The following is a 16993-nucleotide window of genomic DNA, read 5'->3' as shown; positions in this document are numbered from 1 at the left end:
TCCTCTAATTGCTTGCTTTCCCCATGACTACTATTTTTGTTTTTTACCACAGCTTTATTATTTGAACTTTTCTCATTGGATCTATTGTCCCCATAACCTTGTGACTGCGTGCTGGTCTAACATGAGCAAAGTAGAGTGTGAGATAAAAGATAAGCGCTCTCACATTGGTGGTCTTTTTGTAGTAGTCTATATTGTGCACATCTCTGGCCAGTCCGAAGTCGGCGATTTTCATGACGTTGTCCTCCGTCACAAGGACGTTCCTGGCCGCCAGGTCTCGGTGGATGCACTGGAGTGGGAAGCAAGGGACACGACAACAATACTTACACAACTTTTCTTTTTTTTTTCGTAACAAACATTTTTACACTTTTTTATCTTATGATTTCCCATAACGTTGCAACTTTTTAAAATCATACCATGACAATATTCTCTCAAAACATCATTACTTTTCACGCAACCTTTTTGCCGTGACATGACTTTTGTCATCTTTGTCGGCAGCAAATTTACAGGCAACCTATTTTAAAACGAAAAATGCATGGGCCCCAATGATCGGCCTTGCGGAACACCCGGTAAATACCGTATACTTTCGACAGGGGGTGTTCGCTGGCTACCTATTCTTACTCCTGCTCTCAGCCAAAGGCTGTTGTAAGTCCACAGCACTGACCTTCTGTGAGGCGAGGTACTCCATGCCTCGGGCCACCTGGTAGGCACAGGACACCAAGTCTTTGAAAGTCAGCTGCTCGTCGGGGATTTTGCAGGTGTCAAAGGAGTAGTCCATGCCCGGCGGCCGACGCGCCCTCAGGTACTCCCTCAGGTTGCCTTTGGAGGCGTACTCCACCAGAACGTACAGCGGACCTGCGGCAGTGCGTGCCTGGTCACTTCCAGCTAATTAGCACGCTAAAGGGCGTTAGCAACGCGGCCTCACCGTCTTGCGTGCAGGCCCCCAGCAGGTTGATGATGTTTTTGTGTTTTCCGATCATCTTCATCATCTCCATCTCAGACACAAGGTCGGACAAATCTTTATCCGTCGCGTCATCTGTGACAAGAGATGGAGACGGAAGACGCGTAAGAGAAGTGAAGCGCTAGTACGGGATTAGCTCGGTAGGTGTCTCCAGGCAGGCGCTAATGTCTCCAGACGACGATGTACGGGCGGAGATGGGCAAGTTGAACTCAAAAGTAGTCCAGAAAATTTGCAATATTTTTGTTCTCTTCACAATTAAAAGGTTCTCCTAAGATTTTATATTTTTATTTGATCTTTTTAATTGTGTTCTTGAGAGTTAATGATTTTTTTCTCATAACAGTATTTTTTTAATATTTCTGATTTTTTTCCTTTTCAAAAGTTGTAAGAGTTTCTTGTCACGTAAATATGTTATCCTTTTATTTTATTTTTTTGCCCGCAGCTTTGATTTGTTCATTTTAACATTTAACTGTTCATCTCTTTCCTCGTAAAATGACAACTTCTATCTCATATGATATCATATCATTTTTTGGTTAGGTTCCAGGTTTTGCAATTCTTCCATATATTTCAACTTTTTCTCTTAACATAACCACTTGTTTTGCTTCTATGTTTCACCTGTAATTTTATGACTTTTTTGCTTGTAACTTGACAACTTTTTGTTTTAAGTTTCAAGTTTCTCGTAACGTGACTGCTTTATCTTTTCAGCTTTTTGCTTGTAACTTTATGACATTTGTCACAGTAATCTGACTTTATTCTCATAACAGCACTTTTATCGTTATTTGATGTTTTTCACCTTTTTTCTTAAGATGACATCATGTTTTCTCAAAATGTTGAGGTCATAATTGTTTGTTTTTGCGCATAACATTTTGACTTTCTCCGAACCTCGACTTCTAAAAGTCGAAAAGTGCTACAGTTTAAATTTCGAGTCTTGATCAAACCACGCGTACACGTATTTCAATATTTGATCGACATAGGTACCCAATTTGTAAAGGACAAGATCACGACCCGGCGAATAGTCGCCGCAGTAAGCTGAAAAGAAGAGTAAAAAAAGCGTCGCGTTGACCTTTCAGCATTTTCACGGCGACCGTCAGCGGCTTGTTGGGCTTCTCCTTGTCGATGCCGACGGCCTCGGCCATCACCACCTGACCGAAGCAGCCCTCGCCCAGAGGCTTGCCCAGGGTCAGCCTGCAAAAGCGGCAAGCACAGCGCTTTCAGTGGCCTGAACGTCAGCGTGGGGCGAAGGCAAAGTCTCGGCGCCTCGGTCCGCACCGCGCTCTGGAAAACTCCCACTTGGGGTCGGAGGGCAGCTCCAGCTCCGAGACGTTGGCCAGCATGGGCCCGTCGCCGGACGACAGCCGGGCGATCCTCACCAGCGGCGTGTTGGAGTTCATGGACGAGTTGGAATCCAAGGACACCTGCTTGGGTGCCAAACACAAAACCGGAGGAGACCGTTATCGTCGCTGAAAGGCCGCCGTGCCGCAGGAGGGCGGCGGAGAAAATTGGACGCCGAATTACAAATCGTGGCCGCTGGTTTTTCACCGAAGCTCGCTGAAAGTTCAATCGGCGTTTCAAGCTGCGAACTGGAAAACGGAAGCGGCGACTCGTACGGCAGACCCGGGCAAGAAACTGACAAACTAAACCACTGCTGAAATGAAAAACGGACTGACTAGCTAGCTGACTCACTGGGAGGCAGACATGACTTTGGTTACAACATTTACCAAGCCAGCGGGCGATGACGAGGACAGGAAGCGCACAGGTGAAAGCGGGAAGTAACAAGGAGAGTAAGACCGATTCGTAAAGGAAGCGCCAGCGCTCAGTCTCGCCCATTTCCAAAACTCGACCGCCTGCCAGCGGCCGATGGATCGACTTGCTTTTTGCGTCTCCAAACTAATCAACCAACAAGTGCTCGTCTCAAGCAAAATGTTGCAACAGACCATCATGAAAGAAAAAAAAACCAAAAAACAAGCCAGCCCCAGCTCCAGAGTCCAGCTCCAAATTTTCTTGGCCTGAAAAGTAATATGTGCTAGAAAATGCCAGCAGCTTTGCGGGAGATTTAGTTGCTTATGAAAAAAAACAGAAGGAGCGAATTGAGCGGGAGATTAGCGGGGCAAAAAGCGAGCAAAGATTACACAAGAATGCAATAAAATCGTTGCCTTATAAGAGAAGCGAAGCCCCAGCACTTTGAATGTCGCCGCCGCGACCGAGACGCGTTGGCGGAAATCAACGTCAAATGTCTCATTTGTCCGTTTCCAAAAGGAGCAGCAAAGAAAAGCACTTTTATTCTTTGACTTTGGATTTCCGCAAGACTTCTTCAAAGGAGGACGGTGAGAAGAAGAAGAAGAAGAAAATCCATCGCAAGCACTCGGACACGTTCCAGCCAGAAAAGACTGTTGCTGTGCAAGTACTTTTGTTCAGCTAACCAACTAATTGACGGACTGACAAAGTCATGAACTCATTCATTGACTGACTGACTCACTAACAACGTCACGGAATAACTCATTGACAGACTAATTCACTGACCACTAACTCACTGAATAGCTACCTGACCAACTGACTGGCAAGCCCATGAACTAACTAACCGATTCACTGACCGACGGACTCAATCACTGGTTAACTCATCGACTAGCTGAGTACTGACCCACTTCGTATCTGAGCGACTGACAACTTGATGCAGTGACTGACCGACTAACCAAATAACCGACCGATGGACTAACTCTACGGACTGACCGACTGAGTGACTCACTGACCAACTGAATTGCTGCATAGCCGACTAGCTGACTTGACTAACGGGTCGAGTGACTGACCGACTATCTCACCGACCGCCTGACTAACTGATGAAGTGACTGACCGACTAAAATAGCAAATAGCTCACTGACTAACTGACCCACCCACTAAGTACTTCAAGCGAGTGACTGACCACCTGAGTGACTGATTCACTAAAGGACTCACTAAGTGAATAACTGACTGACCGATCGACTAACTGAGTGAGGGGGCTGACTGACTGAGCAGGTGAGTGGCTAACTGATGGACAAACTCACCGAGTGACTGAGTGCGGAGCTGACCGACTTGTAATTCGCAGACTAAGTAACGAACTGACCAATGAATGAAACACAATTGGCACGAGCGGCAGCACACTGAAGATCGGAAGCTATTCCCGGCAAGGGTCGGCGGGGTGGGATTCGGCGGCGGGGGTTTGCGAATCTCGTATCTACTTTCTGTTACCTGTCTCTTGAGCGGGAACTTGGAGAGTTTCTGCACGGGCGGCTCGGGCAGCGTCTTCTGCGCGCTCATGCGCATGCGGCACAGGACCACGATGACCACGGCCAGGATGAAGAGCACGCAGCCCGTCACGTAGATCAGGATGTCGGCGTAGTAGTCCTCCTTCTCCGGGCTCACTGGTTCGCCGCATGCCGCGGGTTGTTTGGGAAGAAAAAAAAAAAAGGGGACTTGAATGCAAAAAGAATCAGCGCTTCTCATTTTCCGTTTCATAATCGATTGAATTGAACCAATGTATTTACCGTTTTTTTTTTTTTAAATGAAGACATTCCGCTCATGTTTAAGGCTAATACTTCAACCCTTCCTAATATTTGATCATTCAACATGAAACAAAGAGCCAATTATTGAATGTGATAAATGAATACAGAAAAAAGGATTTGGGCTGTGCTTTGTCCAGTTCAAGAAGCAATGACACGTCTAAGTGACTTTCCGTGCACGGATGCCTTTTTTAAAAAGGACTCCGCTACTTCCTCTTAGGAGCGTTCGCACTTGGTTGGCTTTTGAAACGACGTGAAGATTTTTGCAAGACAACAACTGCAAAATGTCGCCTGGACGCTCAGCGAATTGGATCGGCGCATCCGGCCGGCCCCAAGCGTCAACGCTTCCAAAGGGGCACTCGGTCCACTTGTGTTTTCACACTAGCAGCGAGAGCTCGGCTCTTTTCTCACGTTCAAATTTGGCGGATGAACCAAATTCTAACCAATTTGAACCAAAGTCGGGTTTCAAATGAAATGTGTCTTTGTCGGCCACTTGGGTCCAATTCCAAACTTTTTAAGATCACTTTCAACACATTCCAGACTTTTTAAGATTGAAAAGCAGTTTTGGTCATACTTTTTAGAGAGCATTTGGATCACTCTGATGACTTTTTAAGGCCACTTTGATCAAATGTAAGACCTTTTCTGCCATTTCAAGGTCCATTCATGAAATTCAAGACTTTTTTTAAATCCACGTCCAGACTCTTGTTCAGGCCATTTTGTTACAATTTAAGACATTTTCTGATTTCTTACGGCCGCTTGGATCAAATTTAAACCACGATGACTTTTTAAAAGCCACTTTGGTTCAATAGATTTTTTTTCGAGCTACTTGGATGAAATTGCTAACTGCTAACATGTTACCTGCCAACGGGCCTTTCTTCATAATCGTGTTGTGGTCAAGATTTTAACCTGACACTAAGTGTAACACTTTGCTTTGACCTGTTAGCCACCGACGCTAGCGCTAATGCTGCTAGTGTGAAAGTAACCCGCCTATGTGAGGAATGACTTGATTTCAATAAAAAGGGTCATCAAAGAACATTGGTGCTTGTAATTAGAAAAGAGCCACTGAGAACTAGAATGGGCTAAGTCCATGTTTGACACTTTTAATTGCAAATAGGACCGGAGAAAGGGCCCCTCTTTCAGACGAATGAAGTAAACCCCTACCGACTGCGGATTCCGGGTTTGTGGTCTCGTGATTTGGCACATTTCTTTTGTACAACTTTTTTGCTGTGTTGTATTTTGGCTGTAATTTTACTAAGGACCATTAGATGGTGGCATACTATTTTGTTTGACACAATAAATTTGAAAGACGACAAAGAAAAGCAGGAAGTATTGGTTTGTGCTGAACATTGTTGAATGTCCAATCCTCTTAAATCCTGATTTTTACGCCTACAGAAGCAATTTGGAAGTAGGTTCATTTTAGAATGTTAGCTAGCCCACTGTAGTTCTCAAGGGGGGGGGGGGGCTCAAATGAACATCACAGATAGTCCTGGTCCAACAGCAGACAAGCGTTCGAGCAGCGCCGTGGTGGTCGGCAAAGGCGGCGGGGGTACCTGGAAGCACCGTGAGCCAAGCAGTGTGGTGAGTAAAGCCGATAGAGTTCCCCGCCAGGCAAGTGTACTCGCCCGCGTCCTCGAAAGACACGTTGGACACCAGGAGCACCTCCAGCTCGTTGTCTGTGGTGTTAATACCCGCCGCCTGAGGGAAGGAAGGAAGGAGGGAAGGAAGGAAGGAAGGAGGGAAGGAAGGAAGGCAGAAAAGGGGGGCCACCGTCAAGAGACCACCAAACACCTTGAAATATAACAAAGAAAAATGCCAAGGCGACGCACAAGAAGACACCCAAGCAGAACCGTCACCAGCATGACACACAAACGGTCAACAACGGGAAAAAACAAAAAATAAAAAAAATCAATACGTTAATTTGAAGCGCTTTTTGGGTAACGTGCACTTTATATGAGCATCCTGAGCATAAACACAAATTTCAAACCTTTTTTAAAAACTTCCCAAAATAGTCTTGCGTAACAAATTCAAGTCTTTTCAAGACCTATTCAAAGCACTTTGATCAGAATTACAACTTATTTCCGAAAGGTCAATTAGATCAACTTTCAGACTTTTCCAGACTTGTTGAGGCCACGTTAATCACATTTTTACTGTAAATGTGAACCTTTTTACAGGATATTTTGAGCACATTTAAGACTTTTTGGATCAAATGAGTTTTTAGGGGCATTTGGATTCAACTCAAGACTTTTTCCGCAGACCATCACATCAAATGAAAGACTTTTCAAGCCTACTTTGATCAAATCAAAGACTTTTCAAGTGGATTTTCTTACTATAGGTAACAATTAATCAAACGAAATCCAAGACTTTTTCAATTGACTTGACAAATTCAAAACTCTTGATCAAATTTGATACGTCATATTCAAAATTATGACTATGGCATCCAAATAACCGTCTTTTTTCTAATGTTTTTTTTTTTTTTAGAATATTTAAGTTGACTTTTTAAGGTTACTTTGATCAAATCACACGTTTTAGAGCTTGGCTCAAATCGAAAACCTTGTAGAGGTTATTTTGGCCACTGGTATCAAATCTAAGCATTATTAAGACTTAGACATTTTAAGCTATCCGAGGTGGATTTAGTAGAATCCAGGGCCACTGGTCACCCCCCAAATCCTAACCTATTGGCTTGGTTTAGCATAGCTGAAATTAAGAAAGAATAAGTGTCATTTTGGCGTATGTGACGGACGGAAACAGTCAACGATGGCTGAACCAACCCGGCGGCGGCGGCGGCGGCAGCAGCAGCAGCAGATGAAACCACGGCGAGCGTCCCAAGAGAAAAAGGGGGAGACACACAGACGCTCTTGAGAGATTTTTGCTGTTACCTGCTCGCTGTATTTTGAGCCAGAAGGCGTTTTGCGACCTGCCTACAAAGTTAGTGGCGCGGCACCAGTACTTGCCGGCGTCTCGCTCTGTCACGTTGGACAGTTTGAGCGCGTGCCGGGCCTCGGCGCGCCAGCTCACTACGCTCTGCAAACAGTGGAACACAATCAAATACACATGCTGCTACATGCTAAGCTAATGAGCGTGACTGCGCCGTGTCACGCGCAAAATGAGCATTCCAAGTCATCTAGGAAGTATCGCCACAAGTAGTTGGACACTTACTGGTCACTTTATTAGGTACACCCGCACACCCTCATCACTTTTGAAAGGCTTCTGTGATCACATGAACCACTTCTTAAGACCGAAGGCAATTTTAATGGGATTTAAGACTTCCACTTTGCACTTTGTTTTGGGCCACTTTGATCAAATTGAATACTTTTCCAGTCGAATTATAGGCCATCAAATGTAAGAATTGGAAACATATTAAGGCAACTTAAAAAAAATAAAACAAAAATCCAATTTCAGACCTTTAGGTCCTATTTAAGACCACTTTCAATAAATTTGAGGGTCACTTTGAACATGTAAGACTTTTTAAAACATTTAAAGGATGTTCACGTGTAGTTTAAAAATGTTTTCAAGGCCACTTTGACCACAATTTGGACATGTTAGGATGTTTTAAGGCCCTTTGGATTCTTGTATCCATTTGACTCATTTTAGGCCACTGACTTAAAACATTTGACAGCTTGTTTGGTCATTTGAATGAAATGCAAGGACTTTAATGAATTTTTAGTGGCTCTAATCCGTTTAAGACTTGTAAATACACTGGAGGGCCATCTTGATTGAAAAATGTTTCTTTTTCTAGAATTTGGTCATATTTGGTCACTGTTTGACACTCTTTAGGGGGCACTTGGGCAAATGCAAGACTTTTAAAAACCTTTACAGGGCCACCTTGATCTCCCTTAAAAAGTTGTATTGCTAATGTAATCTAATTGAAGGCTTTTTAGGGCCACCGATTTTCAAAAGTGAAAGACATTTTTAAATGCAAAATAATATTTGTATAATCAATAATGTCATATTTGTAAATGCATACTTTTGGATTTGAGCTCAGTGAGATGGTGCAGGTGTACCTAATGTTGTGGCTAATCACACACTTACAGAACAGTAAGCGTTGCAACATCACAGTCACAGTACAATACGTCACCCCCAAAAACCCACACACATGGAGGTATGAATCTGATGTGAATCATGACAGATTAGCATCGAGGGGAGCAAACAATGTGTGCTTGTTATGAATATGAACATGAATATGAATGGCTGAGCTGCAGACTGTTGGGGCGGGTCGCTTGATTTAAAAAAAAAAATTTTTTTCCAGCCTTCTAAGAAGGATTCATGAAGCCTCCGCCTCCTCCCCTTTGCACCCTCCGCCCACTTAACTATACGCTACACGCCACACACGACATGATGGCTCAATGAATGAACACACACACACACACACACACACACACACACACACACACACGCAGACACACAGAACTGGGTAAATACTGTTTCAATTATGCGGCGGTCCAAAATAGAGTGTGGAGCCGCGGTTTGGGCTGACAGGCTTGCCTGCCTCCCTCCCTCCCTCCCTCCCTCCTTTCTCCTCCTTGCCATCTTTTCTTCCCTCAGAAGTCTTCGCTAGCTTTTGCTAGGTATCATGATACGACTACGGACGATACAGCTGCAGTACATGTTGACAGCTGCGAGACCAGAAATTACTTGAAAATAATCCCCCCCCCCCCAAAATTTACCTATTGTCGTTTTATTTTGGCTGCATGAGTCTTCCTTTTAACCTAGTTAAAACGATTCTCAAGATTTAAGATACCACATTGTGACTGAACCTAATGGAAGCTAACATAACGTAAGACAGCCGAACCTAAACTAACATAAGCAAAGCTAATTGAAAGTAACCTTACTTGATGTAACCTAGCATAAGGTAGCCTAGCCTAAATGTAATACATCCTAACCTAAACCAACATAACCAAAGCTAATTTGACATTACCTAACATGATGTTACCTAGCATAAGGTAGCATAACCTAGATTAGCGTAACCTATCCTAACTGAACGTATTTCCTACGTTGCTAATGTAACATCAACTAATGTCACCATAGAGAATGCAACATAATGTTATATACAAAATGTAACCTAAACTTGAGTTACCTAAGCTAACTGAACATAAGATGACTGAACATAACTTAAATAAACTAAACGCAACCTTATGCAACCTAAACCGATGTCACCGAATGTAATGTAACATAACCTCACTTCACCTTACCTACCGTAGCATAACCAAAACTAACGTAACCTAATAATTGAACTTAACCTAAACTCTATGAAAATAACCTAGCGTAAACTACCCTAACTTGAGAAGTGGCACTTCTGGTGCCATGAGGTATGGTAAAAAGTAGTAAGACTGATAAAAAAATGAATTTGGGGAGTTGTGCCTGTGCATTTCAATAAAAACAATATTTGGCTGTAACATATTGAAAAATGTATTGCGTGCGTCCCCTTATCAACACGAAGTCCGGTAGACAGAATGTCGATTATGAGTAGCCCCACAAAAAACTCTCAAGTAGCCATGCCTGAGAAGGCACACAGAGTCCGCCGTTTTGGTTTGAAGCAGCGATTTCGCACACTTTTCCACCCTGTGAAATTCAACAAAAATATTCAGCCCACAAAGCCAGGTTCACTTTGCACTATCAATTTTGGTCGACATGTCTATGATGACTAGGCCCACAGAAAAAAAAAAAAAAAATGAAGGCACAGAAAGTTTGCCATTTGGTTTTGAAGCATCCATTTTGGCTCGGTAGTGTCCTTTAAGAAAAAAAGGACAATGTAGCCCTTGAAGCAAGTTTGACTTTGCGACATGAACCATGGTAGGCGCGCCTATCATGAAGAGACCCACAAAAAAAGTCTCAAGAAACCATGCCCGAAAAGACACAGCAAGTCTTTGAAGCGGCCATTTACGAAAGGATGGCGTATCTCATGTAGAGCATAAATGAGCCTTTAGCCAATTAGCGTTTTCCTAGCAACACAATATTCGCGTTTGCGGTACAACATACTTTGATTTATTGCCTTGTTGGTTCATTAGCGCACTGAGATGAAAGCCACGTAAATCTTTGGAAAAACAAAGTCCTCTCTGGTTGTTTTTGGTCTCCATCCTCCTCCTCCTCCTCTGTCACACTTTGGTCTGTGCTGACTCTGCCCTTCCTCGCTGCCGCTCATTTTTTCCAAGGCTTTTTTTGGGGTTGCCTCCTCCTCCTCCTCCTCGTCCTCCTGCTGCTGCTGCCGAAAAAACCACGCGACGCAGGACATCTGACGGCAGTGGCGGTTAGCAGAGGCCGCCTCTCCGCCTGCGCTGCCGCCACCGCAGCAGTTAACTTAGTCTAAACCAGATGTTTGTTTAATTCCCTCGCTCGCTCGGCGGCCACCTTGAAAAAAACCTGGAGGAGGCGGAACGACAAAGTGTGGGAGTCTTTGCAAAAAAAAAAAAAAAAAACCCAACACACCGCCCCCAGAAGGGTTTCAGGGTGTTGTCCTCTGTGACTATTCTCGGCAAAACCTTCAAAAAGTCCAAGTGGCCACCAGTTAAACATAAACAAGACTGGACTGACCTGAGCTCTTTCAAATCGACACCAGGCAGTTTTTTACGGGGGGGGGAATTCAGCCCCCGGAGTCGGTTTGACTTAACCACGTGAAATTTGGTAGCCGTATTTATCATGGGTGGACGTACAAAAAAGCCTCAAGAAGCTGTAACTGAAAAGACACAGGAAGATGGCCATTCGGGTTTGAAGCCGCCATTTTGCCTCAATGGTAATTTCACAAAAAGAATTCAGCCCCCAAAAAACAGTTTGCGCTGGCAACATGAAATTTGGTAGGCATGTACGTCATAAGCAGACTTCTTTTTTTTTAAAAACTCCCAACGCCAGTTCATGTTGGCAACATGAAATTTGGGAGGCATGTCTATTATGAGCAGAGCCCCCAAAAATGGACAAAAAGACAAAACACAGATTTTCTGCCATTTTGGTTTGAAGCGGCCAATCTGCCACCGTAGCACCCTGGAGAATTTGACAGAAAAATGGAAAAATCAGCCCCCAAAATCTGTTTCACTTAGCAACATGAAATTTCCGTTCTCGACGCCGTTTGGCTATGGCTGGTGGGCCCATTAAATATGCAGACGGGAAATAGGCGCCGCCCAGCTCTGGATATTTGGTAGACCACTAAAAAATGTCGAAGTCATATCTGAAAACAGGCGAGCGACGCTCACCTGCAAAGCATTCGCATTTTCGGCACTGCGCATGAGCGGAACACGTCAGTTACGTTTGCCGGGTTGAGGAGGAGGCAACATGAAGCGACTAGATGGGGCGCGGAGGCGCCGGCGAGCGCTTGCTCACCTTGAGGATTTTGACGTAGGGCCCGCCGTTGGCGTCGAAGCGGCTGCCGTTGACCTCGATGTGCTTGAGCCACTGGATGTGCGGCTGGGCGTCGCTGTAGACTTTGCAGTGGAACTCCACGTCGCTGCCCACCACCACCGACTGGTTGGCCGGCAGGCCCGCCTGCAGGATGGGCCTGTGCGGGGAGCGCTCTAAACGGCGCGTCAGGGTTGAGCCGTTAGCCGCTTGCTCCAATCAATCTTCAAATGTTCAATCAACACAACTGGATTCTTTTTTTAATCATTTCTTGTCATATATTTTTCCAACCCAAATGTTTTTTTTAGTCAGTTTTTAAAATTATTTTTTGTCACATTTTTTCTTTGTAATATTTGTGTATTTATTTTCTGATTTAATCTAATATTATGAGAAAAAAATCATTTACATTTTTTTGGGGGGGGGTTGAATTTGTGTATTTTTTGCTGATCCTTTTTTTATTTTTAAATAAAGTAATTGTTTTGGTTGTTGACAACCAAGAAGTGTCATTTTTTGTTGATTTTGATCTAATATCTTTTGTCAAATATTTTAACATTTTTTTCCTAACATTGTTGTAATTTCCATTTTATATTTGGAGAGTTAGGTCATTTTTTCCAAAACTTCTCTATGTCTCCTTGTTGTTTTTGTACTTTTTGTTTAAAATTTGTCAACATTTTTAATGTCATATTTTTCATCAATATTTTTGTCACATATACAATTATAAATATACAAACAGAACTTTTAATATAATATATGTATATTTTTTTGCATTCTTTTGTTGTTGTTTTGTTTTAAATATTATTTTGTGGGATTTTTGTAAGATTTGGGCACTTTCTGTTGAACATTTGTATTTTTTCTAATACTTGTCTACTTCTTATTTTTTAGATTTGTCAAGTCAATTATTGGGCTGTTGACTCCAGTTGTGCTTTTTTTTGCCAATATTTGTGTTTATTTAATCACATTTTTTTTTACCTCGTATTTTTACATTGTTTGCCAAATATTTTTAAAAATGTTGTAAAATTTGGGCATTTTCCATCTATTACTGAAAAAAAGTATTGGCAGTTTTCCTATTGGTTTAGTGTTTTTGTTCGTATTTGCATATTTTTAATCAAATCTTTTTTTGGGTGAAATGTTTTTGTATTCTTACCAGGAATATATTTTGACATATTTGCCCAGATAATTTTATCCGTGTATTCAGCAGCGGCGGCGGTGACGTACCGAGCACATCCAGCTGGTAGGTGTGCGTGATGGTGCCGTACATGTTGTGCACCACGCACGTGTAGTTGCCCCGATCCGACGGCACGGCGCTCTCCATCACCAAACTCCACTGTTGGTGCCGCAGCTACGCAAAGAAAGACGAAAGCAAGATGTATTGATGATTTCAAATTTGAGGCATTCACAATAAAGGCAATTCTTGTCGACGGAGAAAATGGTGGCGGCCCATCTAAATACACTTTTTGCATTACGGTAAGTGAAGAAATGAACCAAGCCAATCGTGACACGCTGGTCATTATACAATCGTCATAACAGTGAAGACATGAGAAAGTTTGCCCATATTCAGAAATTCAGACATTCCAGCACAGATCCCTCTGATGTATTGCAAAAACATCATGAGGCTCCCTCCGGTGGCATTAACGAGAAAGGCATTTGGAAACCCCATCCCATGCCCCCATCCCCGCCAAAAAAAAAAGAAACACTAAGAAACAGGTAAGTCACTGGAATCAGGTTCCCTTTGTTTTGATTTTTTTGTCTACTTTATTGGTCTGATATTTGTATGTTTTGAATCCAACATTTCTAATTTAAAAAATGCATGTGTATTATTTATACTACTATCAAAATTTTAATGAAATGCCATTCTCATCTTTGTGTATTTTTCCCAAATCATTTTTATTTAATTGTAATATATTTCGAGTGTCATATTTTTCTTTTTTTTGTAATACTTTTCCTTTTTTTTTTGCATCGTACATCTAGTATCTTTGTCTATTTTGGAATTGTTTTCCAAATGTATGTATTTTGGGATATTTTTTCCAGACGTCTTAGAATGAGCCTCAGGTGTTGCTGCTTTTACAAACGTGCAAAATGGCGTGCGAAGCAAAGCCAAGCGCGGCTTGGTGAGGGCTTGAAGAACGTCTTGCGGAGCGTCAAATCTCTCGGGTGTTTTTCTTTGCGAGGCCTGCCTGGGCCGTGCCAGCTAGCGCGCGCGGCTAACGCAAAGCACGTGTGTGGCACCAAACCCACCAAAACAGCCCCGAGACCCCCCACCACGCATGTGCAAGATCAAGGTCAAGTCGACAGCAACGGTGACGGTGTTGCTTTTACCTGCGCGGGGGGGCGGGGGTTGGGGGTTCAGTTGCTGAGCAAGTGTTTGACCCGAAGGGGGTGTGCAGACTTTTGTGCTCAAGGGCCAAATTTGAATTCTGAAAACCAACCAACACCTAAAGCAGCAGAATTGAAAACAGGTCAAATAGTCGAATAAAATAAGAACAATTGTTTTTGGTGTTTTATGTTAAAAAATGTGTCTTTTAAAACGAAAATAATGGTAAATGATAATTTTTTATTTAATTTATCCAGCTATTTTGTTAAAAAAATATTGATGTTTGTATTTAATGTGAGGTTTTTTTCTAATTTTACAAATCATTTTAAAAATCATTATTTATGATTGAATTAATTATAAATAAATTGTTTAATAAAGTAAAATGTAAAACTATTTATTCTACTAATAATTTAGTATTTTGTGTAAACAAATATATAAATAACATTTGGATAATAAAATAATGTATATCCGTTTATTTTCTACAATAGATTTAAGTATAATTAATTATATGATCTTAATTTTCATAAAATAAAACATGTGAAAGTGTTTGACTAATGTTTTGTATGTTATGTAATTTTTTAGTCATATTGAAAGCTCAATAATTAAATATTCAATCGACCAATATGTCTAATTTTGAAAAAAAAACAAAAAAAACCATTCTGTTAAAAAGCTCTTTTAATTTTGCTTAATTGGGCATTTCTGTCATTTGAATTATTTAACCAATTACTGCATTTATTTGACCAATATTTTTGGATTTTATTTTTTACTTAATCACTTAATCAATTTCTTAGCAAGAAAAAAAAAAAAGAAAAAAAATCCCAAATGAACATTTTTAATTTGAGAAATGTTGCAGGACTAAGCTGCTAATCATCGTCGTCACCGTCGTCGTCCCTTGGCGCTCTCTTGGACGGCCGCGTGGAAAATGCAGCTAAATATTATTAAGCCTGTGTGTGCTGAGCAGAGCAGTAGTGCGGCCCCAAAGAGAGAAAGAAAAAAAAAAGGAGAAAAAAAAGGAAAAAAAGCCGACTGGCTGGCTCCACCCCGTCTCGGCCGCGCTACGACCCAACAAGAAGAAAAACAACATCAGCGAGCGGGCGGAAAGGTGCCGAATTGACCGCTGCAGGACCACCAAGAACAAGACAACATGCCGCGCTACATACTGCGCACCCCCTCTCCTCCGCACGTACCCTGGGGAAAAAGCTTTGAAGCCACTTTCAATATCATGACAGAACTAACACACCCTACAAAAAAGGGCCTATTTTTCCACCTTTGTGAGCTAGGCACACAAATTGAAAAAATAGTGAACAACTGCCAATGTAGGAATAAAAAGTGCAGGATGTCAAGTTTTTATGATACTGGAATGTTTTCTATTGGCTTTTGGATAGGACACCTCAGTGTGAACCGATCGTCCGCAACGTGGGTACGATAGCTTAGCGTTTGGCGAAACGCTTGTATGGCCTCATTGTGTGCCGCGTCGATGTGCGAAGACGTGCTCGCGTCAAGAGCGGCAAAGCAGATTGGACACGGCCGTCACTTGGGGAATGATGTTGTCACTTCAAGACAAGAGAGGTGACGACCGCTTCACCCCGGAGACCCGGCAGGGGGTCCGGCGAGGGGGGCGGGGCCCGGCTAACAGAGTCCTGTCACTGTGGAGCTCAACGGGGGGGGGGTGCTTCCCCATCGCACTTTGGGCCTGTCCAGCCCTCAATCGGCAGATGAGGTCTTACTTCCCCCGCGTGCCGCTTCATGTCCCTGCGTAGTCCTGATTCGGCTTTTGCAAAGTCACCCATTTGCGGAATGGTTTTGGAAACCTACCCTACGCTCGTCAATGAAGAACTATTTGGCGTTTATGTGCTCGGGTCCTCGAGTTACGACGCACTCGACCTACGACGCTTCAACTGGACGACGCCTCTTCCGCCATATTGTGCTTATGCTTAGCTAGGCCATAGTGTTTGTCTGTGCTTGTTCGCCGGGAGTATGTTTGCCTTATGTTTGCCTTATTTTTGCCTTTTTCGCCCTCCCTGCCTTCTTTTCCATCCACCTCTCAGCAGTAATGCTAAGTACAGCATCTTATTTTTTAACGCCTTTAACGGTCTCTCCTTTTTATTACAACACGGCTACCGTGGGCCGTAGCCGACGGCAACTACGCAGCAACGAGCGTTCCGTCGTGAATACACACGGATGTCCCCTCTTCCTCCCGTCCGCTCTCTCCTCTCACTCGCACACCTCTCCCGTTCCAGCGAGTCGCGTGACGCATTCAGAATGCTCGCAAACAACTCAGGAGAAACAAATGTAGCTAGCTAGCTCGGTAACTAATCAACTAGCTACGTCAACCCAAAGACTTTTGGGCTTCTGAGGTGGTATCAGAGGCGGCAAGGCAGCCGTGTCGCTCCTTTCACACTGCCGGATTTTTCTAGGATTTTATTTGTTAGTTGCTGATCTGTGTGAAGGGACACAGAATGGGGGTTGAAGTTACTCAGCAAAATTTCTGACTTCCAAGGTAGTATCAGAAGCTGCGAAGCTCCTTTCACACAAATTTGTTGATAACAGAGCTGCGTGAAAGGGAGTTTCATACACACCAACATATAAAGTATGAAGAAACACTTATTTAGCCTGTACATAGTACAGAGGAAAAAAATACTTGAAGTGACAGTGCTGCAGGGCCCTTTTGGCCGATGGGACACACACAATCGCCACTCTGCGTTGAGCTAATACGCCCCCATTAGCTAAAGTATAAACTCAGCTAAGACGCTAAGTGACGGGCTAAATGTGCCGTTTCCACATCCCGGCGGCGACGGCTCAGTTGGAAAAACAACTTTCAATTCCCGCAGGCCGTTGGCCGAGCGCGGCACCGCTCAGCCAACTGAAGAA

General features: G+C 43.1%; 1 protein-coding gene across 9 annotated transcripts in view; it reads right to left on the bottom strand.

Annotated features, from left to right (window-relative positions):
- Positions 1–16993, bottom strand: part of fgfr3 (fibroblast growth factor receptor 3) — a 102577-nt gene that overhangs the window by 6168 nt on the left and 79416 nt on the right. For 4 of the 9 annotated variants that reach the window (XM_086050450.1, XM_086050454.1, XM_086050457.1 and 1 more), the window contains 9 exons: positions 13027–13150; positions 11797–11987; positions 6039–6183; positions 4172–4350; positions 2225–2370; positions 2019–2140; positions 923–1033; positions 662–852; positions 164–286 (listed from right to left, as the gene is read on the bottom strand). In XM_086050450.1, coding sequence (XP_085906576.1) covers positions 164–286; positions 662–852; positions 923–1033; positions 2019–2140; positions 2225–2370; positions 4172–4350; positions 6039–6183; positions 11797–11987; positions 13027–13150 — 1332 coding nt within the window. Of the gene's footprint in view, positions 1–163; positions 287–661; positions 853–922; positions 1034–2018; positions 2141–2224; positions 2374–4171; positions 4351–6038; positions 6184–7364; positions 7510–11796; positions 11988–13026; positions 13151–16993 lie in introns of all 9 variants that reach the window. The other 5 variants (XM_086050451.1, XM_086050455.1, XM_086050452.1 and 2 more) reach the window with 3 other exon arrangements.

Source organism: Filicampus tigris, chromosome 13 (assembly GCF_054856515.1).
Source record: "Filicampus tigris isolate MCC_2025a chromosome 13, RoL_Ftig_1.0, whole genome shotgun sequence".
Lineage (NCBI taxonomy): Eukaryota > Metazoa > Chordata > Actinopteri > Syngnathiformes > Syngnathidae > Filicampus > Filicampus tigris.
The sequence above is the reverse complement of the archived record's forward strand: the minus strand, read 5'-3'. Positions and strand labels throughout refer to the sequence as shown.